Genomic DNA, 27782 nt, shown 5'->3' with positions numbered 1-27782 from the left:
AGCTGCCCCACTCCAGGCTAGTGCGGCCCTTCATGACTAAGATGATCAAGGCTTCTACTATAAAATTGGGCTGAACTCAGCTCTTCCTCTTACATTTCAGGAGAAGAGGCCGAAGGAAGTGCAAGGATGAAACTTTTGAAGAGCAAATTGCTGATGTTTCGAGGAGACATGATGTAGTAGCAATGGGGGATTTCAATTATCCCGATATCTGTTGGGAAACAAATTCTGCCTAACACGACTCCTCCAAGAAATTCCTGTGTTGGAGATAACTTTCTCCTACAGAAAGTGGAGGAAGCAACTAGAGCGATGGTTCGCAACCTGGGGGCCGTGATCTCCAGGGGACCTGCAAAATAATCCAGAGGGGGCCATGAACGGTAAAGAAATTAATTATTAATTTTTTTAAAAAAAGGATTCACTACCTGGACGCTGTCTGCTCCCCACTGCCGCTGCAGATGACACCTCCCCCTTGCTCCAAATGAGAGGGGAGGACTTTGCTGAAGCTCCAGAGTGTCTTTCAGGTGTGCCGAGGGCAGGCATCTGCCTATACCACACATGGCAGATGCCAAAGAAGGCTGAGGGTGGAGCTACCAGGAAGAAGAGGAGATTACTATCACCGACTCCTGTCTCCTCGCACTGCTGCTGCTGACGACGCCCTTACTCAGATTGAGAGAGGGCTTTTCGTGAAGCAAAAAGAAACAAGGCTGCAAGGAAAGGCTGCTTTCCCCCTTCCTTCCTGGCAGCCAGCCTGCCTGCCTTTCTTGGCTCCTGCTTCGCTACCACCTCCTTTTAAAAATTATTCTTATTTGTGAGGCCGCCCAGATCTTGCCTTTGGCCCAGACGCAGCCAAGGAGCAGTGAGGAAGTTCAGGACTTGCTCACCCCCCATCTCCGAGGCTAAGTGTGTGCGCCGGTGTCCCCCCTTTCTTCCACCTACATTCCACCCCCCCAGTCCCTCTCTCCAAGATGCTTCAGGAGTGGAGGGTTCCCCCCTCCCACATGCCCAAATGCATGCACGCCTGCAGATGCTTGCCGGAGGGGCAGGTGTATTTGTGCGTGTGCGTGCACTGATCTGTCTTCTGCTCCACTCTCATGCCCCAAATGCACGCTAACCAAGTTATCACTTCTGATGATCATCCCAAGGCCTAAAAGCACTAACCCCCACTCCATCTGTGCACCCTTTTGTCTTCACAATCTAGCATCCCCACCACTAACACACTGCTGCTTCTTGATTATTATTTTTAAAAAGCTCAGCAGGTTGACTGACGTTGGGGTCCACATACAGCAGCTGAAATGTATTTATTTAATTATTATTGCATTTATATCCCACCTTCCTCCAAGTTGCTCAAGGTGGTGCACATGGTCCCCCACTTTCCATTTTATCCTTACACCAAACCTGTGAGATATGTCAGGCTGAGAGACTGTGTCTGGCTCAAGGTCACCCAGTGGGCTTCATGGCTGGGTGGGGATTTGAACCTGGGCCTTAGCCCAACACTGTAATCTGCTGGTGTTGGGAGACAGGACTGTACAGACTGTGGGGGGTGGAGGGGGATACCAATTTGATCAGACCTTTGCATTAAGAAAAAAAAGCAACACCTCCCTGTCTGCAGGGAGTTTCTTATGGAAAGGGATATTTGGAGATGTGATTTTGCCACACACCATTTTTTCAATTAACAGAAACTAAAATTACAATGTGGGGGGGTCATGAAATTTTTGGAGCTTACAAACAGGGTCCCATACTCATAAAGGTTGGGAACCACTGAACTGGAGGATCAGCTATCCTTGACTTGATTCTAATCAACAGAGATGACTTGGTGGATGAAGTGGCAGTTATGGGAACTCTGTGGGAAAGTGACCACGCTATACTTGGGTTCTTGATTTTAAAGGAAGCAAAAGCTTGATGTAGCCATACACATACCCTGGACTTCAGGAAAGCTGATTTTAATAAACTCAGAACAACAATAAGTAAGGTTCTGAGGCAAGCAACCCTAATGAGGAAAGGAGCCCAAGGTGGGTGGGAGTTTCTAAAAGAGGAAATTCTAAAGGCACAATGGCAAACAATTCCATCAAGGAAAAAAGGGAGAAGACAGCAGAAGCAGCCAATGTGGCTTCACAGAAAGCTCAGAGATGACCTGAAAACACAAAAGGATGCATTCTGGAAGTGGAAGGAAGGCCAGGCCACAAAGGAAGAGTATGGGCAGGTATCATAGAATTGCAGGGATGGCGTCAGTAAGGCTAACCTGAGAATGAGCTGAGGTTAGCAGGAGATGCTAACAGCAACAAAGCTTTCTTCAGGTACATCCATAGTAAAACAAGGAGAAAGGAAATGGAAGCAAAGCTACTCAATGAGGATGGTAGTACAGTGATGATACCCAGCTGGTTTTCTCTGTAACATCTGAATTGGGAGAGGCCATACAAGCCCTGGACTGATGCCTTCACTCAATAGTGGGCTGGATGAATCTGAATCCTAGCAAGACAGAGGCGCTGTGGGTTGGTGGTTCCCGAGTTCTTTTTTTTTTTTTTTTTTTTCAATAATTTTTATTCAGATTTTCATAAAACATACAAGACAAAATCATAAAACATTCAAAGACAAAAAACAAAATCAAAAATAGTTAAACAAAAAGAAGAAAAAAAAACAAAAATAAAAAATAAAGAGTAAAATATTGACTTCCCATTTGTCAAAGATCAAATCAGTTATAAGTCTATAATATATAACAATCCTGTCTCTTAAGTCATATTATAAAATCACTTTCCTCCAGTAGTTATCTTACTTAATCATCAAATCTCATAAACATTACTTTATTCTTTCCACAAAAAGTCAAAGAGAGGTTTCAATTCTTTAAGAAATATATCTATCAATTTTTTTTTTCCAGATAAGCATATCGATTAATCCATCTCATTACTAATTATGATAATCTTATTGTCATAACCATAGTCAAAATAAACATTTCAATTAATCCATCACATCAGAATCTGTTAGGTTCAATAATTTCAGTAGCCATTGTTCTATTATCTCTATTAGTTCCATTTTCCATCTTCCATCTTCAGTAATCTTGTTAAGTCCAGTAATTTCAATATCCAATCTTCCATTATCAGTATTCCATAATAATCTTGCTGTCAAAGCCATAGTCATATAGTAAGAGTCTGATGGGGATTACCTCTATCCCAAATATTTTCTTGCCATCCATTCTGAATAGGTTGCTGAAATACTGCTGTAAAATCATATCTCTGTTCTTTTTTTCAAAATACACTGGGTCATCTCTTAAAAGTTTTTCCATTGTCACATGGCTGCAGATAATTCCATAGATTTTCTCTATATTGGGCTCCATCACATCATTCCAGTCCAGAAGATTATCCATGCCATTGATAACTTTATCTCTAGAATCTTCATTCATTTCTTCAGAGATAACATTGAGTTCCAAACAATAGATTTTATTTCTAAAGTCCATAGACTCCAAATCTTGTTCCTGTTGGTGGTTCCCGAGTTCTGATAATTGGTCAGTTGCCTGCTTTGGATGGGGTCATACTCCCTCTGAAAGAGCAGATCCGTAGCCTGGGGGTGCTGCTGGATCCATCTTTGTCTCTAGAGGCCCAGTTGACCTCAGTGGCTAGGAGTGCCTTTTACCAGCTTTGGCTGGTAAGACAGTTGCGGTTGTTTCTGGACCGGGATACCCTGACCACTGTTGTCCACATACTGGTAACCTCCAGGCTGGATTACTGTAATGCGCTCTATGTGGGGCTGCCCTTGAGGTTGGTCCAGAAGTTGCAGCTGGTGTAAAATGCGGCGCCGAGACTGCTCACTAACATGTCACCCCACTGCTGAAAGAATTGCACTGGCTGCCCAACGGGCCAAGTTCAAGGGTCTGGTTTTGGTGTACAAAGCCCTATACAGCTTGGGATCAGGATACCTGAAAGACCGTATTATCCCTTATATGCCCAGCCGATCACTGCGCTCTGCAGGTGATGGCCTCCTGCAGGTACCATCTTATCAGAAGGTCCATTCCACACAACATTGGAAGCAGACCTTTAGTGTAGTGGCACCGACACTTTGGAATTCCCTCCTGTTAAATATTAGACAGGCACCATCTCTGTTATCTTTTAGGCACCTATTGAAGACCTTCCTCTTTCAACAAGCCTTTTAAGTAGAGACCTTATCCCAGTCTGTGTCTGTGTTGGAATTGCTTTTTAAGATGTTTAAGATGTTGCCGCCCTGGGCTCCTGCTGGGAGGAAGGATGGAATATAAATAGAATAAAATAATAAATAAATAAATAAATGTTTTTAAAGCTTTTTTAAAATAGATGTTTTTAAAGATGTTTTAACATGTTTTTAAAGAAGTTTTGTTTTAATATATTTTAAAGTCTGTTTTTATTTGTTTTTATTTATGCTGTTTTAGAGTGTTTTTAATGCTTTTGACAGAGAAAAGAAACAGTGGTACAGCTACTCAGTGAGGATGGCAAAATAAATAAAACTATAACAGATGACAAAGAAAAGGCGGAAGTGCTCAATTCCTACCTTGGCTCAGTCTCCTCTCAAAAGAGAGTCTTCGACCCTCTTGGGAAACATGAAGGTGCAGGATTGGAGCTTGAGGTTGATAGACAAATGGTCAAGGAATACCTAATCACTTTGAGCCAGTTCAAATCTCCAGGGCCTGATGAACTGCATCCTAGAGTAATAAAGGAACTGGCTGAAGAACTCTTGGAACCACTGTCTATTATCTTTGTGAAATCATACAGGATGAAGTGCCAGATGACTGGAGGAGGCTTAATGTTGTCCCTGTTTTCAAAAAGGGTAAAACGGAGGAACCAGGGAACTAAAGACCAGTCAGCCTGACGTCGATCCCTGGGAAAATTCTGGAACAGATTATAAAGCAATCAGTCTGTGAGCACCTTGGAAACAATGCAGTGATTACTAGGGGCCAACATGGATTTGTCAAGAACAAATCCTGCCGGGCTGAAATTTAACAGAGAGGTGCAAAATTCTAGAATTAGGAAAAAGAAACCAAATGCAGTTATAAGATGGGGGATACTTGGATAAGCAATACCACATGCAAGAAGGATCTTAGAATTGTTGTTGAATATGAGCCAACAGTATGATGTGGCTGCAAAAAAGGCAAATGCTATTTTAGCCTGCATTAACAGAAGTACAGTTTCCAAATCGTGTGATGTATCGTTCCCTTCTATTTGGCACTGGTTAGGCCTCATCTTGAGTGCTGCATCCAATTCTGGACACCACACTTTAAGAAGGATGCAGACAAATTGGAACAGTTTCAGAGGAGGGCAACAAGGATGATGAGGGGACTGGAAACAAAGCCCTATGAGGAGAGACTGAAAGAACTGGGCAAGCTTAGCCTGGAGAAGAGAAGACTGAGGGGAGATATGATAGCACTCTTCAAGTACATGAAAGGTTGTCACATAGAGGAGGGCGGGATCTCTTCTCGATCGTCCCAGAGTCCAGGACACAGAATAATGTGCTCAAGTTGCAGGAAGCCAGATTTTGACTGGACATCAGGAAAACCTTCCTAACTGGTACAACAATGGAGCCAATGACCTAGAGAGGAGGTGGGCTCTCCAACACTGGAGGCATTCAGGAGGCAGCTGGACAGCCACATTTTGGGGATGCTTTAAGTTGGATTCCTGCATCAAGCAGGGGGTTGGACTCGATGGCCTTATAGGCCCCTTCCCACTCTACCGTTCTATGATTCTGTGATTCTCCACAGAGCATATGGAGGAACAGATAGAAGTCATGGAGGAAGGCTGGAGAATGACATGCCTACCGCTTCTTTAAAAATCAAGGCAGTGCTACACGGGCAACTACCCCTCCCACACAGGTGACTTCCCAGCATCCTCCTGGCAAAGAGGTTGCCCTTTCTCACCTCTCTCCCTCCAGTCCTGTCTACCTGGAGCACGTAGGACATCTCTCCCAGCTCACACCTTTTTTACTGCCACCCTCCTGGGTTGCTCCACCCCTGTTGCTTGTCCCTGCTGTGTCCCAAGAGTCAAAATGCACCCGGCTCCTGGGATTTGTCAAAGGGATACTCCAGACACAAGAAAAGGAGTCCACACAGTTGAGGTACAAGAAGAAAACGTGTATTAAAACAATAGTAAAACTCTTGGGTTCAGCGCCCACCGCGGACTCGCTCACGGCATCCCAGCTCCACTCTGGCTTCAGGTTACTCGGCCACCTGGATGGTCTCAAAGGCTTTGATGTCTTGAAATTTGTCACAGGAGAAATTGATGAGCAGCTGCTTGGTTCCGCTCTTGCTGGGGCTGACCTCAAACTGGAGCCGGGAGCTTTGCTTGGCCTTCAGTGGTGGTGCGCTGGGGACAGACAAGGAGCAAAAGGGGCCGGTCAGCCCTGCAGGTGTGGCGTGTGGTCTGGGGCCCAGCAGCAGGGAGGAGCTTGCCAGCAGAGGCTCCAGCAGGAGCAACGGGGCCAAGACGCTTGCAGCACGATTCCCACAGAGCCTGGCCAATCTGGGCCCCCTCTGTCTTACTCCTGGGGCGCTGGGGACCTTGTACTGCAGGGCAGGGCGGGGCTGAAGGAGGCCTGTCAGTGGCTCTTCAGTCCCCACCAGGCCTGGCTGCTGCCTCCACTGATGGCTTCTTTATGGCTTCTACAGGACAACCGCCAGGCTGCAAGAGCACGTGCTTTGCATGGAGAAGGGCCCGTGGCCAGTGGCAGGGGAGTGGCTGGCCAAAGACCTTTGCTTGGGACCGGGGGGGGGAGGGGTTACTGCTTCCAGCCAGAGCTGGGTTGACAGTGAGTCATATCTGAACATATGGGACAAATGAAGCTGCCTTAGACTGAGTCATCTCAGTGGTCCATCTTGCTCAGTAATGTCAACAGAGGCTGGCAGCAGCTCTTGGGGCTTTCGGACAGAAGCCTCTCCCAGCCCCACCTGGAGATGCTGCCGAGGATTGAATGCAGGACCTTCTCCATGCAAAGCAGACGCTCCCCCAGTGAGCGATGTCCCTGCTGGAAGGCTGGACATGTGTTAGCCGCTCAGGCGGATCAGAGGCCTGAGGGGCAGCCAGGCAGCTGGTGGGTTAGGGTTTCTTGCACTATATTAAGGGTTACACAAACGAGTGGGGGGGGCAGCTGGGGAGCAGATTGCAGGATGGTCCCACTTGGGTGGCTGTTGAGCTGTTTGCCATGAGCTCCCTCTGGGACCACCCTGTGCACCAGAACCTCAACAGCAGCCCCGGCAGCCCTTCCCCCAGCTCAGGGTTACCGTGCTGCAGTGGGGGAGGCTGAAGTGTGAGGGGACTCTGAAGGGTCTCCGGTGGGGATTCCTCTTGCTCCTCTCCCTGACCTGGGGCCAAGCCAGACGTTCCCCAGAGGGGGAGTTCAGACTGCAGTGAGCGCCGAGCCCACCGGTGCCAAGTTCTCTGGCGGGCAGGGGAGCCAGACTAGGCTTGTGGGATTTAAGTGTTCTAATCCAGAAGCCATAGATTTGATTCCCCCTCACCTCCTTCCTGCCCCTAAAAATGTTAAAATCCTGTCAGAGCTTTACATTGGGAAGTGAACAGGCCCAACGTGCAACTTTCTCTCTGGAATGGGCCTCCTTAAGGTGTGGCCCAGCATATCTTTGGGCAGCCTGGGGTGGAGTGAGGTGGGTGGGGAGGTGTCACACCTTGTGGACATGGACTGCCTTTAAGCTGATCCTGACTTATGGTGACCCTGCCCTCCCTGTCCAGCTATCGCCAAGCCATGAAGACCTGGCTGTTCAGGCAGACCTACAAGATTGGCACAGATTAATTTACGTTACAATTGAATTAATGAATGGTTTTTTAGCTTAAAATTTGATTATGTTGATCTATACGTATTGTTTTTATTCTTGTTGTTCGTCGCCTAGAGTGTCCCTAACCCGGACAGATAGGTGGCTGAAAAATAAAATGTATTATTATTATTACTATGAATATTTATTTATTATCTGATTCATATCCCGCCTCTCCTCCCAGCAGGAGCCCAGGGTGGCAAACAGAAGCGCTACCAACACTTTTAAAAAATCATAAAATCAGACCTTAAAATACATTAAAATAAAGCAACATTAAAAACATAAAAAAGCTTTAAAACATCTTTTTTAAAAAAGGTTAAATAGAATTTTCATGGTAAGCGGTCTTCAGAGGGGGTTTCCCCTTGCCTCCCTCTGAGGCTAGTCCTCCCCAGCTGGCCAGGGCCTGCTCAGCTGGCCACAGCTGCACAAGCCAGCCCCTTCCTGTCCATAACTGCCAGCTGGGGGGCAACTGGGCTCCTTGGGACTCTGCAGCTTGCCCACGGCTGCACAGGTGACAGGGCACGTAATCCCTGAGCCACTCACTGGGGGGGGGGGATAATCTTTGGCTGGCCCTTGACGCCCAGGAGACATGAGCGGGGATTTGAACTCACAGACTGTGGACTCCCAGCCAGGCTCTCCTGCCCACTGTGCTATTCCGGGTGTCATGCTTTGTGGGGCCATCATGCGCTGCCTGCCTTCCCTGGCGGGCATTCCTGGCCGGTACTTACTCTATCTTGAGCTTGTCTGTCAGCAAGTCGCTCCCCTCAGCCAGCAGCACACAGTCCTTCACTTCCTCGTTGAGGGGGTTGGTGAAGACCACTTCCACTTTCACCTCCTGGCCCACCTTCGCCTGCCCAAGCACCTGTGCAGGGAAAGACACCTGTGAGCGGAGGGGCTCTCACTTGGCCTGGGCCTCTCCCCTCTTGGCCTGGGCCAGGAGGCGAGGACCATAGGGCAAGACGGGGGGCACGCCAGGAGTGGCCAGGCCTCTGCCAAAGGCATTTCCAGGCCCCATTGGGGCCTCTCTGGGAAGGCCGTGCAGCAGTTCCAGCTCACCCCATTGCTGGTCCCTTCCCCCCCCATGGAAAGCTGCAGGAGTGCGGTGGTTCTTGGGGTGCCTTGGGCAGAAGGGTGGGAGGGCAGAGGCTGCCCTGGCAAGGGAGTGGCTGAGGGGGTTACCTTCATGGTGACAGTGGGGTTGTCAAGGGTGATGTCCCTTTCCACCACAGCATCGCCCCCGTCCTTGACTTGGCATAAGGCTGTGGTTCGGATCATGTTGTCTGGTGTCAGGTGTTGCTGGTACTCGGCATAGGAGATCTTGATAGGAAACGCTTTCTCTGAAAGAAGCGACAGGGAAGGGCTGACTATCAGATGTGAGCCACAGACTTGCTGGCCCTTGGCTTGCCTGACCAGAACGTGCCTGGCCAGGCCCGTGCCTTCTGGGGGATCCTCTTTTGCAACCCTCTGCTAGCAGAAGAAGAAGGACTGGGGAGGGCACCCTCACCCCGCCCCACCCCGCCCCAGCATTGCCCATGGCTGCAAAAGCAGGTCCATCCTGCACTATGTTTCTTTCTTGGGTGTTGCAAGCAGACACAGGAGAGGCCATGCACACCGGGCAGGTGTCTGCACTCCCAGGCTCAGAGGAGGCAAGACCCTCCCTTGCCACACTCTGCTGAAGAGCAATGTATGTCCTGGGCCAGATCAGAACTCGTGGCACCAGCCTGGGATGGTAGGAGGAGCCAGTGGCCGACAATGGCGTCACTCAAGGCTGGGGCTGCTCCAGAAGGCCCAGCCACATTCATGCTTGGGGAGGGGCTGTGGGGAGCCTTGCAAGAGGAGAGAGACAGGAGGAGACTGTGGGAGGAATCCCCTTGGGGGATTTGGAGGGTCTGAGCCAAGGGAGAAGGGGCTGATTTTAGCAGTGGCGTTTGGGACAGAGGAGGGGAGAGATGGCCTGGAGTGTGGAGTCTGAGCTGAAGGGGGAGCGCTGGCCACTTGGCGGTTGAGGGTGGTGGCTAATGCAACTGTTCAGTGGGCACAGAAGGAGGATCAAGGCCCTGGGAGGAAAGGAGAGGAGCAGCCCCCTTGGTGGAAGGAAGGCCCCTTGCCTGCGATTTTGCTCTCCAGGGGAACGTCCCATGCAGTACCCTCATTTCTGATCTGGGAATGGTGGGTCTCTTGCCAGCCTCCACCCATCACAATGGCCAATTGAATTCCTTAGGTAGACACGAACCCCTCCCTTCTGCAGGTGTGTCAGACTTTGTGTGATCAGCTTCAGAACTGCCCTCCTCTCTGGGGACTGCTCTGAGTGTCCAGTTGCCCCTCTTGTCCTGCTCAGGTCCTGTGGCTTAGCTGCCACCCCCCCCCGGCTGACAGCCTGGCTGTGAGGAGCCCACAAAAGGGTTACCTTCTTGAGGACCAAGAGTCACTGAGACAGAGTTCTTCCAGACTTCATGGATGGGCTTCCCGGTGTAGATGATGGACCATGCGGTCATCTTGGCCGTCAGGCTCTTGGCCGCAGAGGCGAGGTTCTTCAGGGTCAAGACTAAGTTGACGTCCTTGCCGACCTCGGGGGGGTTCTCCACTTTGAACTGCCCCAAGAGGTGGGGATTTACCGCTTCCGCTGCCTTGGCAGCTGTGGCATGGAACGTGTTCAGGTTTAGTTTGGCACGAGCCTTTTGAAACACGGCCCTTTCCTTGGCAGAGCCTGGAAGAGATGGAACAGGGTAGCAAAGTCCACTGGGGCCATCAGACCCAGATAAGGCCAGCCCGTGAGTAGCCTCAGGGATCAGTGGCTTGTGTGATGTGCACCATACCTCTCTTTCCCTAAGCCAGAGGCCACAGTCTCTTTGGCCCTTAGCCGCTTGGCCATCATGGCAGTGCACAGTCTAGCACTGAGGGCTGGGAGGCATGGTGGCTACTTGCTCAGGCCTAGCGGGGGTGTGGGCCATGGAGGGAGGGTCTTTGCGCACTCTCATGGGATGTGCCTGCTGTGTGATCTCAGGTGGATGGTCACGCATTCTGCCCTTGCTGCCCTGGCCCAACTACTCAGCAATACCTTTGAGCTGCCCCTCTCTCTGTCTGTCTGTCTCTGTGCTTTGGTCTCCTTATCGGTGCCTGGCATCCTGCTCCTGCTCTGACATGAATGGCTGGCTGGCTGGCTGGCACTGCTAATGCTCCCATGCAAGGGGCAGGATGGGTCACATAAGGCCCACCGCCATTGCTGCTCCCACCAAGAGTGAAGTGACCATTCCTTTTTAAAAAAGTCTTGGCAACAAGTCAGCCGCCTCAGTTCTCCCACCTGGTTAAAGATCTTGCTTGATTCCTTTGTTTTACCTTCTGCATATTTATAATTGTCAGTGACGTCCTGGCGGGTGTAGCTCCCCACAGCCTTTGTGCTTGTGAACTGGCCAATGGACTTGGTCTCAGAGTAAACCTTGGTTGACTTTCCCGTGGCGGTGTCATATGTCCAGGTGACACGGTCTGCGTTGACCTCCGCAAAGACAAACGGGGAGTCATAGTTCAGGTCAACGTCTCCCTCCTTGATGGCCGTCAGCGAAGCCGGACCGCACTGGAAGATGCCTGAAGGACAAGGAGGAGGTCTGTCTTTCTTGCTGGGGTGGGCAGCACAAAGGACCCCAGCCACAGAGATGCCGCGTCACGGAGAAAGAACCAGGCAGAGCTGCTGTGGGGCTTGGCTCAGCAGGGAGGACTCAGCTTGGCTCAAATGCAGGAGGCCTGGCCAGAGAAGGGCGGCAGGGGCCTCCTTGCACATTTGATGCATCAGGGAGCTAGTGGTGGCAATGGCCGTGAACTTAACATAGTTTTATATATATATATATATATATATGGCCAGGCTTGGTCCTTGCCCCCAAGCTAGAGGAAAGAGACAGGGGGAAAATCTCTGCTCTTCCTCAGCTGGCCGGAGGAGGAGGAGGAGGAAGAAGAGGATGGAGGTGAATCTACTCTGGAGGGTTGAGGAAAACCCCTAGAAGAGATTAAGCGGGGGATTGGGGTAGGAGAGAAGGCGAAATCCCTTTGCACTAGCAGTAATCCTTGTGCTGACAGGACCCTGACTTGGTGGTGTGCTGGATATTGTTGGAAGTGTGGCGACAGCAACGCCTGTTTGGTTCTCTCTGCATGCCTAAGGAGAGATAGAGAGGGGGCCCTCCAGCTGGCTAGGCTTGCCTATCTATATGTGAGCTCTTCTCTACATGTCCTCCTTCCGTCACAAACTGATACGCTCAGGGAAGCTGACCTCACCTCCATCCTCTTCTTCCTCCTCCTCGGGCCAGTTGAGGGACAGCAGGGATCTTCCCATTCTCATTTTCTCTAGCTTGGGGTCAAGGACCAAGCCTGGCCATTGCGCCTCCAGCTTAGTTAGTCAGCTGGAACTAGAGCTTTCCCTGTCAAGTATGTATTTCTATTAATAAAAATAATTATTTTTAAAAATAATTATGGTCTTTCCTTATTTTACTAAGTCTAAAGTCTCAGTGTTTCAAAGCAAAAAAAGGTAAAAACTTGCTTTCTCTCAGGTAAATAATGCACGCTCACGCTGCACAGAAACCCTGAGCAAGCTCCACTCAGCTAAACTCTGCTAATTTTACCAGTACTCTTAACAGCTATAACCCTATGATGATACTAGCAGTTCTTGTTTTTTTTAAAATTATTTATTTATTTATTTATTTATTCATTAAATGTATATCCTGCCCTTCCTCCCAGCAGGAGCCCAGGGCGGCAAACAAAAACACTAAAACCACTATAAAACATCATAAAAACAGGCATTAAAATATATTAAAACAAAACACCTTTAAAAACATCTTTTTTTAAAAAAAAGCTTTTAAACACATCTTAAAAAGCAATTCCAACACAGACGCAGACTGCTATTCCCATAAGAAAAGCCCGTGTGGCAGACTTAACGCTATTGGAGTGGCCAGCTTCTTTCCCAACCCTTCTTTTTCTTAGCAAACAAGTAAAAACCGCAGCTTCCTGGGTCTTTTTCTTCTTCCTGGAAGATCATTCTAGGAACGGGGGGGGGGGGGGAGGAAAAACTGTGACTGTTTCAGCTGTCTATAATGGAAGCCAACTCACCTAGCTTGACAGGCCCTGTCCACAAAAACTCAGGGATGGGACTTGATCTCTGTTCTCCCACCCCAGGAGGGAAAGTCTGCCCTTGAGTGAGAACCTCCCATTCTGAAATTGGCAGGCTTCATCCCCTCAGAAGGGGAGACCATGCCTGCCATTTGCATCTAATTCTGGCAAAAAATTAAAAGGTAAGACCTTTTCTTTTTTCTTTTTGGGAAAAAAAACACTTTAAAGTTGATTTTACATTCCCCATTATAATCAAACGGGATAAATAAAGCTTTGGATTTAATAGATCTGATTTGGTCCCAAATAATGGAGTGAATTGGAGCAGCACATTGAGGATCCGAAACGGATCAAGATGCTCCTCAGTGGTACAGATACAAGGCAAATCTTCTGATTGTTCCACGCTCTGTGACACAGATCCCTCCTGCTCCTCTCTGGTGCCTGTTATTTGGGCCCACTACCAGCCCACAAGAGGATCTGGGCGTTTTTGTCATGTGGAACAGTATGGCAAGAAGCCAGCTGTGTGAGGCAAACCAGTCTACGTGTCTCCTACCTGTGCTCCTCTCTTGTGGAGTTGCATCCAAAATTTGCCAGCCATTGAACTCGGAGCCAAGATCAGGCCGAACAAACCAGCCTTCATTCCAGACATGGAAATTCCTGTGGCCGAGAATAAACAAACCTGATGTGAAACACTTAGAGGTTTTATGACATTCAAGTTGCATGTAAATTTTGTTAAATAAACAAATGTGAAGGTCCAATGAGGAGGAGCGGAGGAGGAGCAGGAGGCTGCAGCTGGATCCGACCAAGGTGGCCTCATCCGTGATCATTGTGGCTGGCGTTTGGTTTATGTAACCTCTTTCCACATATGCTACGCTAAAGGGTTCCATCAGCAAATGGCAAAACAGCAACAGCAAGACAAATGGCTCCACCACAGCCAGGGACGAGCCAGAGTGAGCCCCCTCTGATGCTTCTGGAGCTGCCTCTGACTTTGGGGGCTCAGGCAAAGCCTTCCTAGGGGTCTACCCTATGGCAGCTGGGGCAGTTCTGTAGAAAGCCCCGCACAGTGATGCTGCTAGTGCAGGATGGATGAGCCCCTGCCAAACTGGGACACCTCGCTGGCAGTGATGTTGGGGCTCTGCTTCATATGCCTGGACAGCACCAAGCGTGGAGGGCGGAGAATGGGCTGCCCAGAGGGATAAGGGGGGCTCTGGCGATGGGTGGCCTGGGAGGAGTAAAGGGATGAGGGAGGAAGGGATCCTTGGTGAAAGTGCCTGGAGGAAGGGAAGCCACCAAGACTGAGTGGGAGGGAAGGACAGCAAGATCTGCTTTGGCCCCAGAGTGGGTACCTGCACCTGCAGAGGTTGCTGTGCCCCTGCCGCTGTTTCTGGAGCTGCCTCTGTGCACAGAAATGCAGCTGATGCTGATGTGCATGTGGGGGAGGAAGGGGAAGAGGAGGAGAGCCAGGGTGCATTACCAGATGCTGTCTGAGGCAATGTTCAGAGGGTTTCCTGAGCTGTCATAATACACATCCACAGTCAGGGTCTTGTCGGTGTCATGGGCAGAGTTGAAATTGGAGATCATGCGTGTTGGAATTCCTAGACAGCGGAGGGCTGAGAGAGGGAGAGAGAGAGAGAGAGAGAGAGTGGACTTTGTGGGGCTCACCTCAGTGGCACACAACCACTTTGGTCTCTTAGCTAGGACCGTCCGCCTAGGATCCTCTGTGCTGACTCCTTGGAGCAAACATCATCTTGTCAGGCAGGCCAGCGTGCTCTGTGGGAGATCTTGCCATTTACCAACAACTCTCCCCCCCGTGTCATGGTTAATGAGGGAATGTTGCAAGTGGGCTGGCACAGCAAGCAGGCTGAAGGACTGGGACCCAAGGGGTCACTGACAGGGAGGAAGTGGAATGTGGTGGCTGTTTCCACTCAGGATCTCATAGCCCCTGTGACAAGGGCTGATTGAAGCTGCGCACTTGATAGGCATGTTCAAAACTGTATCACTAGAGAGATGGCTGGTTCATGTCCCACATTTGCTGTCCGCAGCCACACCGAAGAGGCCAAGAGGAGTCAGGAGGACCTGCCAAATGCTCCGAGGCCATCACCCTCCCTAGTCACAAGACACCCTCCCCGGTTCCATGCCTTGGATCCTGGTGTCAGAAATGGGATGGGTCTGAACCAACGCGCAGGCCAGAAGGTGCAGCTCCGCCTCTAAGCAGCACAAGATGCAGCACCCCTTGGCGGTGGAGGAGGGACCTTGATGCAAAGGACTCTTCAGGAAGCTGGGCCTTGCACGCTGGTCCTGCTTCCTGGGCTGGACACTTCCCTCGCCTTGCCCTGTTGGACAGCTCCCTCACCTTGCCAGTGAGACGGGGAATCTCACCCACCCGGCAGCGACAGGACAATGGCTAGCACCAGGGGCCACTCCCCGCCTCCAGATCAAGGGCAGCTGGAAGTGGAGGGCAGGGACCGAGGCTTAACCAGCATCCCCAGCCTCCCCAGCGCCCCCTGCTGGTGCATGGATCTTCCTCTGGCTCCTCTGTCCACCCGAGCCCAAGGAACCACTAGAAGAGGCTCCGTGACCCCTCTGAACATGCGGGGGGGGGCAAGCTCAGTGCCACTAAAAGGCAGGCGTCCCATGGTGCTTTTTATATTCACCCATCCAACATTTCTTCCTAGATTAAATGCAGGTTGCAGGTCTGCCATCTGTGATTTGGTGGTTGATGAGATGCAACAAAGCGTGCCACTTTGCTTTCTACCGGGGCCCAGAAGGCTTGAGCAAATTCCTCCTCCTGGCAGGGCACAGCCACACCAGGTGTGTCTAAGGTGTTTCCAAGGAGACATACCAGTAGTCAGCACTCCTGCAAAGACCCAACACTGCCCAAACCGGACAGGTTTAAATCCAGAGTCCTTCCATCTCCTCAAGATGTCCACACTTCCGGTCCAGCTGCTTGGACTTTCTCCACCACTGTAATTCCCACTCCAGTTTCCTTGCAACACTCCATTGTCATCATTGCTGTTGACCTGGGAAGAGTCCAGAGACTCCGTTGAGAGTGCGACCAACACGCTGCTTCTCTCCACCTCTTGTGCACAATCCAGGCATTTTCCCCTCAAGAAAGAGACATTTCACCAAAGTGCAAACCTCTATTGGCTTACCTCAACTTCCCAGAGGCACAACCCAATCCAAATGTTGCCTCACTAAGTGAGGGAGGATAAGGTGAGGGAGGAATGGGAAGGGAGCATTGGTGGCGGGGGGGGGGACATTGCCTGCCTTGTGGGATAAGGATATTTTGTGTGTGAAGATAACCCCCCTCTCTTTCAATGCTTGCAGAACTTAAATATATTTATTGTAAATAAATCCTCTAACGGACACAGAGTGCAAATGGGTCAGCTGCATCAGCTGCAGATGCCTGAATGTCGTGAGGGGTGTGTGTGTGAGTGACGGGGAGGGGGGGCACCACAGTTGCTCTTGGGCCAGATTGGTCTGCTTTCCCTGGGTTTTCTTTTGGTAGGTAAAGGAAGAGCTCATGCTCCCCCACCGCCACCCCCCACTTGCTGTGTATGTGATCACCACTATGCACCTCAGGCATCATAGCCCTTTCAAGAGGAACATGACCTGCCTGGGGCCACCTGTGTCCTTCCCCCATAGTCACCAGGGCCACCATGTTATCATTTAGTGTGGCGACACCTACCATGTAGAACTCCCTCCCATTTAATATTCTGGTCATCTTTTTGGCGCCTGCTGAAGACCTTCCTCTTTCAAGAAGCCTTTTAAGTTGAGACCTATCCCAGTCAGTGTCTGTGTTGGAATTGCTTTTTAATATGTTCTTAAACCTTTTTAAAAATGTTTTTAATGTTAGATGTTGTCAAAGCTTTTTTTAAGTAACGATTTTGAAGATATTTTGTTTTAATGTGTTTTAAAGTTTGTTTTTATGATGCTTTAATGTTTTTAGTGCTTCTGTTTGCTGTCCTGGGCTCCTGCTGGGAGGAAGGGCGGGATATAAATCAAATAACAACAACAACAACAACAATATCCTGCGCATATTTTGAAAATGAATTTTCTTTGAAATGTGTGAACTCACTTCTCCAGAATATGGAAGAGCATGTTCCTCGCATGTGTGTGTGGGAGTGTGTGTGTGTGTGGGAGTGTGTGTGTGTGTGACACAGACTAGGCCACAAGGGGCTCTCCATCTCTCCTAGTACAGTGACTTCTGTGGCAGGCCTTGGGGAATGAGACTCCAGAACAGGCTTTTCAGCCACAGGGAGCGCCTCGACCCTCAGGAAAGGCTTCCCCCCCTGCAGTGACACACACACACACACACACACTACTCATTTAGTTCATTCACTTTTTTAAGCTATCATTTCTGGATGGGGACTGGCACTACACAGGCAGGCAGGCAGGCAGGCCGGAGAGAGTCACTCTATGGGCTGGACACAGACACTCCCTTGTGTCCTCTGTGAAAAGAGTGGCTCATGCAAGCCTTTGCTTACCATAGCACTGAGCACCCGCCCAACGTATTTGGGGTCATTTCGTTTGCGCACATCAGCAGTTGGGTCCTTGCGATAGCTTAAGCTTTGGTCCAGTATGGAAAGGGAGATGTCCAGAATGTCATTTTGAAACTGTCCACAGAGGAAGACACACACGGCAAGCATAAGACAACGCTTGTTCATTTTGCCAGCGGCGGCAGCATCATATTCTTGGCACAGAGAGAGCTTTCTAAGAATACATTCTGGCATAGCCAGCTGCTCACTGCTGAGCTCTGGCTTGGATGCATGGAGCCTGCCGCACTGATTCAGAATCTCTGTCTGTTTCTCTCTCTGTTTAGCGTGTGCTCAGAAGACTTGCAGGCTTCCCCAGAGAATTCTCCAAGCGTCCAAAGAAGACCCAGGCAGGGGAGCCCCTCCCCCCTCCATCATCCCCCCTCAGCTCCCTGAAATGGACCCCCCTTGAGAGAATGCACAGGCCTTCCTGATCTAGGAACTGCATGCATTCAAAAAGATTTCTTCTGGTCACTGAACTGCGGGGTGGGGGCAGAAACTGCATTTCATGAGATTCTCCTCATGAATTGAGGAACAGGTCAGAAGAGCCCTCAATTTTAGGCTCAGTCACCATTCTCCCTCCCTCCCTCCCTCCCTCCTCTTTCCCCTTAATAGTTTGAGAAAGTGTTAAAAAGAGGTAAATGGGTAGGTGAGAGAGCTGGGGGGAGGTTGCTGGCTCAAAGTGGTCTGGGGATTTCTGAACGGGGGGGGGGATTTATTTCAAAATACATCCAGCCTCCGCCCATCTCCCAAGCCCTCCACTTCATATTTACCTGGCCATAGTTCCATCCGAACTGAGAGATACGATTTGCGCTGCCCGCAAAGACAAGACCAAACTCTGAAAGGACATATTCCTCTTGCTCTGCATTGTTGGGCATGAAGACGTCATCCTCTGGAAGTGACAGTGACAGGCTGGTGTTGTGACAGCAATTTGGATGGGTAAGAGCTGGGATCCTCCCCACGACCTCTTGGGGACACCCTAACCAATGCCCTCCCAATGCTTCTTGTTGCTGCAGTTTGCTTATTTGTTTTAACCCCCCCCTTTCTCCTTTGAAAGACAGGAGCTCCCCCGCCCCAGCACATTCCAGAACAAGGTTTTTCTTCTTGGGGGTTGGGGTTAATATTTGAGCCACCAGGGAAGCAAAGTCCCAAGCCAGCTTCCCCGACCCCACAATAAAAACATCCCTGGACCTGTGGATCTCCTACCTGCTGAGGCTGGAGCTCTTGCTCACAAATGCTGACCTTGCTCCCCTCAGATCCTGCCTGCTTCTCCCCCCACCCACACCCACACCCACTGCGTGATTGGCACAAGCTGCAAGTGGGCTTGAGGACGCCCCGGCTCTGAACTGCTAAGCTGGCTGTAGCTCAGGGGACATGCTTTGTTTACCTGATAGCCAAGGGTTAAAAAGCAGTACAAAAGTGCCGAGGTGGGCAGAAGATGCGTTGCCGGTCTGGATCCCAAGCTGGTAGCGCCCAATGGCGGCATTTGCCGGGCTTGAAATGGAGATGTTCATGGAGCCAGACGCTGCAGAGGTCTGGACTGCACCCCAGGAGTTGCTGCTTGGTGAGCTGGAGATGCCAAATGCCACGCGTGTCTTTGCCTGCAGAGCAGCAGTCGACCCTGGAAGAAAGTGCTGGAGGATGAGGATGAGGAGGGTGAGACCTCCAAACGTGGCGGTGGCTATCTGGACTTGTGATCAAGAGCCAAGCTCCTGCCTTCCCTCATGACCCTTCCCCTCAGACCCTGAAGACTGCTTGAAAGACAGCCCACAGTCTACCAGGCGGTCTGATGAGTCAAGATAGAGAGAATACATCTGCATAGAGATCCAAGGAGTTGCCCAGCCCGGCTCTGCAGGTCAACGGATGGGCTCCATGCTGCCTCCTGTGCATTTTCTGAGGAAGGGTGGAGAAAGGAGGAGGAGGAGGAGGAGGAGGAGGAAGGGTGGTCACTCCGCTTGGAGAGGCTGGAGGGGGATGGTGGTGGGTTACCTGTTGCTACAGTAAAGGTGAGGCTGTCTGGAGCTGGCACTGATCCACCAAAGACGACGGTGATCGTACAGGGCTGTCCTCGCCGCAGAACCAGCTCCGTGCCGGAGTATTGGTCCGTGTGGTGTTTGTGGCCATTCTCCTTCAGCTTCCAGTCAACCTTCACCGAAGCTGCAAGCGGGGGGGGGAGGGGAGAGGACCACAAAGACTGAGGCAGGAAGGTTGTAACTAAGCGCACCTCCTCTGCACCAGTCCTCACCAGGACGTGCCCCAAACGTCTCCCCCATGACCCCCAGCATGATGCAGAAGGCCTCCCTAACGCACACAGGGATCCTTTCCCCTGCCTACACCAGCATTTGGGGAAGCGTCGTGGCTGAGTGGCAGAGCATCTGCCTCACCTGCCCAAGGTCCCCGGTTCAAGCCCCAATGGGGAAGGGCTCCTGCCTGGAACCCTGGACAGCCATTGCTGCCTGCCAGTGTGGTCAGTACTGAGCCTGATGGACTGTCGGCCTGAGTCGGACTCAGGCAGCTTCCAATGGTCCTATCTGGACTTGAGATGCAGAGCCAAGTTCCTGCCTTTCCTCACTTCCCTTCTCCTCAGACCTGGAAGACTGCTTGAAAAATATGCTCGGATTAATCTCACTCAGTTTAGTGGTGCATAAAATAGTTTTCTGGATACTCAGCTTTGCTGCATTTGACACCAATGAAAGTGTATCTTATGTGGAAGAGGAACAGGAGATTTATGGCAGGTGCAGAAGGGCCCCTTTACAGACTAATGTGGGGCTGTGGAGAGCTTTGGTAGGAGCAACAGCTGGCAGAGCACCAGCCAGCCAGCCTGCCCCTCTCAGGCATGGCTCACTCATTCTGCCAAACTGCCTGGTGGGCAGAGCATCACATCAGCGCTTGGCTCCGCTCAGCCTGGTGCAGCCTCAGTACCTTATTTGTGTGCGCAACATGACATCACACACACACACACACACCCATTAGCAGCAATATAGCAGAACAGCCATGGTCCCGGCAGAGCAGCCCAAGAGAGAGAGGTGAGCAAACGGGAGGGACGGCGGACAAGGGGGTTGTGTGGTCTTCCTTCCCTCTCCCTTTGGCACAACGTCCACCCACCAAACCCACCTTGGAACTTAGGCATGCTCGTGCTATTTAAGCAAGACTTTCCTCAGCTTATTCTGGATTTGCCCATCCAGAATCACCTCCCAGTTCTGTTCAAATTAGTTCTCTACCCATAAAAGTATGTACTGACCATGTGCAAATGCCGAATCTTTTGCCTCCTTAATCCTGAGCACAAAAGAGTGAGCCAGGGAAGACGTGGTCTTGGGGATTATGCCTGAGGACTTTTAGGCCCTCTGGGAGTGCTTCTTAGCTGGCTCCACTTCCGTTCCAGTGCAGCAAATTGGGAGAGTGACAATGACCGACCAAGAGCACTGAGCATGGAACGCTTTCCCTTGCGCCACGGCCCCAGAGCTACGATGGTCTGCCTGACAAGGAGTCAGCAAGAGGATCCTAGGTAGATGGTCCTGGCTAAGGAGCCAAGGTCATGACTTGCCACTGGGGATGAACCCCACAAAGTCCACATTCCCACACTTGCTCTCTCTGCCCCCTCCCCACCCCCAATACCCTCCAGTGGTCAATGGAAGAGGCACCTCCTGCTTAATCCTATGTGTTTGGTCATGTATTCAGACCCCTGACTGGAATAATCACCAATGTCAAATTATATTAGTCAAGGTTTGAATTACAACTGAGCCATAAATCTATGATCTCAGGGCCTGGCTAGCTGGCATTCTGCAAGCCCTTGGCAATGGTGGCCATTGCTTAGGGAGGATTCAGCTCTAAGATCTGAATTCTCTCCACTCCTGGTCCATTCACTGAGAAAAATGGAAAGAGGTAAGCCAGGTAGCCGGGCACTTTCCCATCCTCTACAGATGGGAGGCCTCTTGCGTTCCAGATGTGTTGAAACCTGCACCACATGCTGCAACTGTCCACTAGCAGTATATATTCTGCACCCTCCTCTGCAGAACTTTAGACAACTCCTGTCCTTGGAACTGCCCGGGGTGGGGTGGGGGGCTTGGCCTGGCCTGGCCTGCAAACAGAAGGCATTTTTGCCCAAAGGCACCAAGCCCAGCCATGTCCGGGAGCAAGAGCTGGCTTGCCTGCCACCAGGTGCTGCTGCCACCTCCCCCTATAATTAAGGCTCTTTAAATGGGAAAAAGGCAACACTCCCAGCTGACAGTGTCCTCCACCGCCTTGTCAGCACACACAGCGGCACAGGTATCCTGGGGAAAGGGCAGTCCCAGGTCACAATCTAGGAGGCGGCCACAGGGAGAGAAAGCGTTGTCTTTCGGAAGCTGCGGTTTTGTGGCTAACTTCCCTTAACCGTAACCCTTGAGAGAGTTTTGCTTTACCAGCTGCCAGAGCTTTTCATGCGAAGAGCCTGGCCCTGCCTCTATGGTGGGGCTGCTCCTAGCCCCTCTTTGTAGGAGGTGAGTGGATGGGGGCCCTGAAGGGATGCAGAGAGAGAGAGAGAGAGAGAGAGGCCGGGCTGTGCAGGGGTGGGGGCAGGGCCTCCAGCTCAGCTCAGCCTAGTCGCCTCTGGGTCCTTTCCTTCCCTCTCTCTGATTCAGCCCACTGCCCTGCCCATGATGGCTCAGCATGTTTGGGGCACCTGGCCCTGATTTCCATCCATGTTCACGATGAACCAGGCACTGCTTGGCTCCCCACCAAAGCCTGTCCCCATTCTACAGAGTAGGGCCCCCCACCCCTGCCGGGATGGGGCCCCTATGGCGGGGAATAGGCATGGCAGTGCCATCCCCTCTTGGCACGGGGGAGAGGCAGGGGGCCCATCCAACAAGGCAGAGATGCCAGGACTGCCAGCCCATCAGAGAGATGCAAAGGCCCAAGCAAGAGTCCCCCCTGGATGTTGTATTCTGCTAGCGATGGGTTTGGGGGAGCCACTTCTCATGGAGGAAAGGGTGGAAACAACACCAGCCCCTCCATTTGCTGGGTTGCCCAACAAGTCCACAAGGCAATGGCCGACCCCCTCCATCTTCCCCCGTGCTCTGCTTCTGACAGCACCTGCAGCCAGCCAAGGGAGGCTCCTACTCACCAGCCATGCTCTGTTTGCTCTGGGTCTTCCTGGGCTCCACTGGAAGAGCTTCCTATGATGAGATGAAACTCTCAAGGGGTTTGGAAGCATCTTATATAGAGGCCAAGGAGACTCCTCCTTTTGCCCAAACCAGGGACAGCCTGAGGCAGTGGGCGAGGCTCACAGGTCATACCAGCGGTGCTGTAACCCTCCCTGGCAGGCGGCTGCCCTTGTGCAAGAGGAGAGCAAAAGGGGAGACGCCGCTGGATGCCTCTTCACTCCAGGGAGACTGATGACAGAATGGCTGCGTGCAGGGAGTCATTTCCAGGCAAGAGGGAAGGGGACCTGAGTCATAGAGCTGGCACCGATGACCTTTTCCCTCCAACTTCCAGACAGGCAGTGGACAGAAATGCCTTCAGTGGCCTTCATGCATGCAGCCCCTGGGGGCAGGGGACTGCGTGCCTCTTGGCAATGAAAGGAGCCTCTTAATTGATGCAGCCACAAAGCCAGCATTTCCCAATGAGGAGCAGCTTGATGGTGCAACCTAATTAATGTGCATTCCTTCAAAGGGTAATTCACGCTATGTCTCCCCCTCTTACTCCATATCTGATCCCGCTCAGGTCCTTCCAGCTGCTGGCATGGCTGCAGCTGCCTGTGTGCAGGTCAGCTCTTACTTGAAACATTTGCCAAAGAGACCAAAGCCATTTCTGACAAACAGCCCCCTCCTGGCTATGCACTGATGACAGGCCTGGGTCAACAGTGCAGTCAAGGAAGGAGGTTACCTCAAAAACACACCTCAGGAAGGGTCGCTCTCTCTCTCTCGCTCTTGGGCAAGCGAAAGGCAGGAGAGGCTGAAAGCTTCTTATATTAATGTGCATCTTGCATAACTGATGCATATTCATGCCCCACCTTTATTTCTGTTGCACACATGTGAAGCAGACCTTGCTCACGCAGCTGCGAACTAGCTTGCTGGAGCTTCCAGAGCCAGCTCTTCCCTGAGGCGTCTCCATCCCCTCTTCTCTCAGCCAGGGCTGGGACTAGACAGGCAGTGGGAAGGTACTTGAATGACTGCCACAGGACTGGTGGCTTGTACAGAGCTTTGTTCTTCTAGAACCCAAGTGTGGTGTGTGAGCAGCAAGGCACCTGTCTCCTCAGGCTGCGAACAGGGCAGAGGCTGCCATGAATCTGTTTGCTAGGGGACCCTGCAGATGGCAAAATGTTTGTGTATCTTTAGGGGGCTAAAATGCCCCAATTTGTGTCCACAGGATATCTCATGTCCCCACAGAAATGGGTGCAGATTTTTAGAGGCAGCAGCAGCAGCTTCTGTGCCAGCCTCAACATCTGGCCCAGGAGTCTCATGTTAATCTGATTTTACTTGGCTTGGTTAAAATGTGGCATGTAGACATCTATCATTGTTTCTGTTCCTCTTTCTCTGTCAAGGGAGGCATTGGGGAGTGGCATTTGAGGGATCTCTTTCAATCTATTTTAAAATTTAAACAACCCATATGAGAGCTGAGTGCACGAAATGTACTTGCATCTTGTGTGTTTCTGTTCTGTGTTTGCATGGTTGCAGTCACCATACTGATGAGGTATAACAGCCAAGCACTTGCCCTGCCCGCTGTTGGGCAGTACCCATAGTCGGCGCCTAGTTTTCAGATGTTCCAGCTGCATCCAAGGCAACAGCTTTCTGCATCTGGCTGGTGAACTTTTCAGGAGGTCCAAGGAGCTGCCAGGAGGACTTTCAGAATCCAGCTATTTGCATAAGTGACCCCATCATGGCAGTGACTAAGGGAGGACTTCCTTGTGTCACGCCCCTTGGTAAAACCATCATGTGGAAAGGAATCGCAGTCCCTTTGTGTGTCTACTCATGAGTCAGATGCAGCTATGCTGAGCCACTCCTGGATTCATAGCAAAACTCGCATTTGAGTCATGAGCAGATAGCTCCAAGAATCCTTCCAGCATTGCAAGTTTGCTCACAGGAATACCTGAAAGAGCCCTCTTCCCCCTTCTCCTCCTCCAAGGCCTTCCCATAATATAATAAATAATAATAATAAAATTTTATTTGTGAGTCGCCTATCTGGCCGAATTAACAGCCACTCTAGGCGACATACATGTATAATAAAATACAGTATAAAAAACCAGTACAAACATACTCAACAATTAAAAGCTAACACCTCTTTCAGGTAGTTAATAGAATTAAAAAATTAACAGTTCCCATAGGCCTGCCTGAATAGCCAGGTCTTTAAGGCTCGGCGAAAGCCTATCAAGGAGGGGGCATGGCGAATATCAAAAGGAAGGGAGTTCCAGAGGGTGGGGGTCACAATCGAAAATGCCCTCTCTCTGGTTCGCACCAGCCTAGCTGTTTCAGCTGGCGGAATCGAAAGAAGGTCTTGTGTGGCTGATCTTGTTAGGCGGCTTAATTGGTGATGCTGGAGGTGCTTCTTTAGATAAACTGGGCCGAGACCATATAGGGCTTTAAAGGTCAATACCAGCACCTTGAATTGGGCCCAGTAAACAACTGGTAGCCAGTGTAGATCTACTAACACCGGCGTGATGTGATCATGGCGACGGCAGTTACTAATTAAATGTGCCGCCGCAATTTGTATGAGCTGTAATTTCCGGACCGTTTTCAAGGGCAGCCCCACGTAGAGCGCATTACAGTAGTCTAAGCGAGAGGAGACAAGGGCATGTATTACTCGTGGGAGCAGATGAACAGGAAGGTAGGGTCGCAGCTTCCGTATCAGATGAAGTTGATACCAAGCTGCCTGACTCACTGCCAAAACCTGAGCCTCCATGGACAGTTGGGAGTCGAGAATAACCCCGAGGCTGCGGACCTGGTCTTTCAGTGGCAACTTTACTCCATTAATCACCAGGTCTATATCTCCCAACTTACTCTTATTTCCCACGAGCAACACCTTGGACTTGTCAGGGTTCAGCTTCAGCCTATTCCTCCCCATCCATTCACTAACGGATTCCAGGCACTTGGTCATGGTATCCACAGCCAACCTTGGTGAGGACTTGAATGAGAGATAGAGCTGAGTGTCATCCGCATATTGGTGACACTGCAGCCCAGATCTCCTGATGATGGCCCCCAGTGGCTTTACATAGATGTTAAATAGCATGGGGGAGAGGATAGAACCCTGTGGCACTCCACAAGTGAGAGGCCAAGGGTCTGAAACCTCATCCCCCAATGCCACGCGTTGATGCCTGTCAGAAAGATAGGAATGAAGCCACCTCAAAACGGTGCCCCCTATTCCTAAACCTTCCAGGCGATCTAAAAGGATACCATGGTTGACAGTATCAAAAGCCGCTGAGAGATCTAGAAGGATGAGGAGGGTATGTTCTCCCCTATCCAACACCCTTCTCATATCATCCACCAAGGCGACCAAGGCTGTTTCAGTTCCATGACCAGTGCTGAAGCCCGATTGGAATGGATCCAAATAATTTGCTTCATCCAAGTGTGTCTGCAACTGTTTGGCCACCACTTGCTTGATCACCTTGCCCAAGAATGGTAAATTAGAGACTGGGCGGAAGTTGTTTGGCTCTTGAGGATCCAAAGAGGACTTTTTCAAGATGGGATTTATTATTGCCTCCTTGAGGGCTGATGGCATTGCACCCTCTTCCAAGGATGCATTTACCACTGCCTTGATCCTTTCGCTCAGCCTCTCTTTACAGTTCATAATGAGCCATGATGGGCAAGGATCTAGAAGACAAGTGGTTGGCTTCACCGTAGAGAGCACCTTGTCCACTTCCTCAGAGGGAAGAGGCCAAAATCGATCCCAGCGGACCGGAATGCAATTGGCCGACTCTAGCTCACTTCCTGTATCCATGGCGCACGGAATCATGCTTTTCAGGTGCTCGATTTTATCGGCAAAGTGTTTAGCAAATATGTCACAGGAGGCTTTAGAGTGTTCCATGGGTTCCTGAGCAACTGGACCAACCAGGCTTCGGACCACTTGGAACAACCTCCTGGGACAACACTCTGCGGACGCAATAGAGGCAGCAAAGAAATCCCTCCTCGTTGCCTTTGTTGCCACCTGGAAGGCAGCTATTGCTGCTCTAACCAGTGTCCGATCGTCTTCAGAGCAAGATTTCCGCCACCGGTGCTCTAGTCGTCTCACCTCCTGTCTCAGACTCCGCAACCGTGGTGTATACCAGGGTGCTGTCTGAGTTCTATTCAGGGGGAGATAACGTTTCGGAGCCACTCGGTTTATAGCCCTAGTGATCTCTCCATTCCATTCCATCACCAGGGCTTCAACCGGACATCCTTCAGCAGGCTCTAGATCTCCCAGCGCATTCAGGAATCCTATAGGATCCATCAGGCGTCTGGGGCGGACCATTCTAATAGGTCCTTGTCCCCTGCGGAGGGTGTGTGACATTGAGAGTTCTAAATTCATCAGATAGTGATCTGACTATGACAAAGGGTAAGAATAAACAGCCCCTATTTTCAGAGCACTTTCCTCCCCTCCTGAGGCAAACACAAGGTCAAGAGCATGACCGGCTATATGGGTTGGCCCTATAGTACTAAGGTGCAGTCCCCAGGAAGTCATGGTTTCCATGAAATCCCGAGGGGCTCCAGTGAGGACGGTCTCGGCGTGCACGTTGAAGTCCCCCAAAACCAAAAGATTGGGGGAGAGCAACCGTACACCCGCGACCACCTCAAGCGCCTCGGTCAGGGAGTCTGTTGTGCAGCGGGGAGGGCAGTACACAAGCAGAATCCCTAAACTGCCCTTTGGGCCCAACCTCCAGTACATGCAATCGACAAACTTGGTCTCATGGAGAGGGGGTCTGGTGAAAACCAAGGACTCCTGATAGATGACTGCCACTCCCCCTCCCCGCCTACCAACCCTTGGCTGTTGTGCGTATTGGAAACCGGCTGGACACATGGCCCCAAGCGTGGGAGCTGAGGTCTCATCCAGCCAGGTCTCCGTAATACATACCAGGTCTGCGCCCTCATCCAAGATCACATCATGGATGAGTGATGTTTTTTGGGCTACAGACCTGGCATTACACAACAGCAGACGAAGGTTGGATGGAGTCCTGCTTCCCCCAGTAGTCTTCTGGTTATGGACAGGCCCGGAGCATGGGATGGATATTATACATCTATCCCTTGTTCCCCTAAGTTGGCATGGCCTGCCGTATACACCTTTCCAGGATCTGCTACCCAGCCTCTTAATATCATGGCTTCCCACCCTCCCTATGGTATCCCTTTCCGGTCTGCACATGACCACCCTCCTTGTTTGTCACTCAGGCAGGCTCCCCATCCCTGGGGCATCCCAGTGCATTGATGTCGGGGAACTTGTAG

At 50.9% G+C, this 27782-nt stretch overlaps 1 protein-coding gene across 1 annotated transcript; it reads right to left on the bottom strand.

The window, feature by feature from the left end:
* Nucleotides 1-6067: 6067 nt before the first annotated feature.
* On the bottom strand, nt 6068-22624 carry LOC133386514 (protein-glutamine gamma-glutamyltransferase E-like). The gene is made up of 13 exons (XM_061630169.1): nt 22499-22624; nt 19387-19554; nt 18785-19018; nt 18171-18289; nt 17350-17478; nt 15705-15882; nt 14337-14472; nt 13416-13519; nt 11111-11356; nt 10182-10481; nt 8954-9111; nt 8503-8636; nt 6068-6314 (listed from the first exon to the last, which is right to left on the bottom strand). Exons 1-13 carry the CDS (start codon nt 22503-22505, stop codon nt 6167-6169), a joined length of 2061 nt encoding a protein of 686 aa, XP_061486153.1. The 5' UTR covers nt 22506-22624; the 3' UTR covers nt 6068-6166.
* Between the last annotated feature and the right edge of the window lie 5158 nt (nt 22625-27782).

This window comes from Rhineura floridana, chromosome 6 (assembly GCF_030035675.1).
Source record: "Rhineura floridana isolate rRhiFlo1 chromosome 6, rRhiFlo1.hap2, whole genome shotgun sequence".
NCBI lineage: Eukaryota > Metazoa > Chordata > Lepidosauria > Squamata > Rhineuridae > Rhineura > Rhineura floridana.
Note: the sequence above shows the minus strand (reverse complement) of the source record. Positions and strands in the feature narration are given on the sequence as shown.

Excerpts from the sequence above, each read along its gene's own strand:
- LOC133386514 (XM_061630169.1), bottom strand. Across the intron at positions 15,883-17,349 it reads GGCGGGTGCTCAGTGCTATG|GTCAACAGCAATGATGACAA; the intron begins GTAAGCAAAGGC and ends GACTCTTCCCAG. Across the intron at positions 10,482-11,110 it reads CAATTATAAATATGCAGAAG|GCTCTGCCAAGGAAAGGGCC; the intron begins GTAAAACAAAGG and ends CATCTCTTCCAG.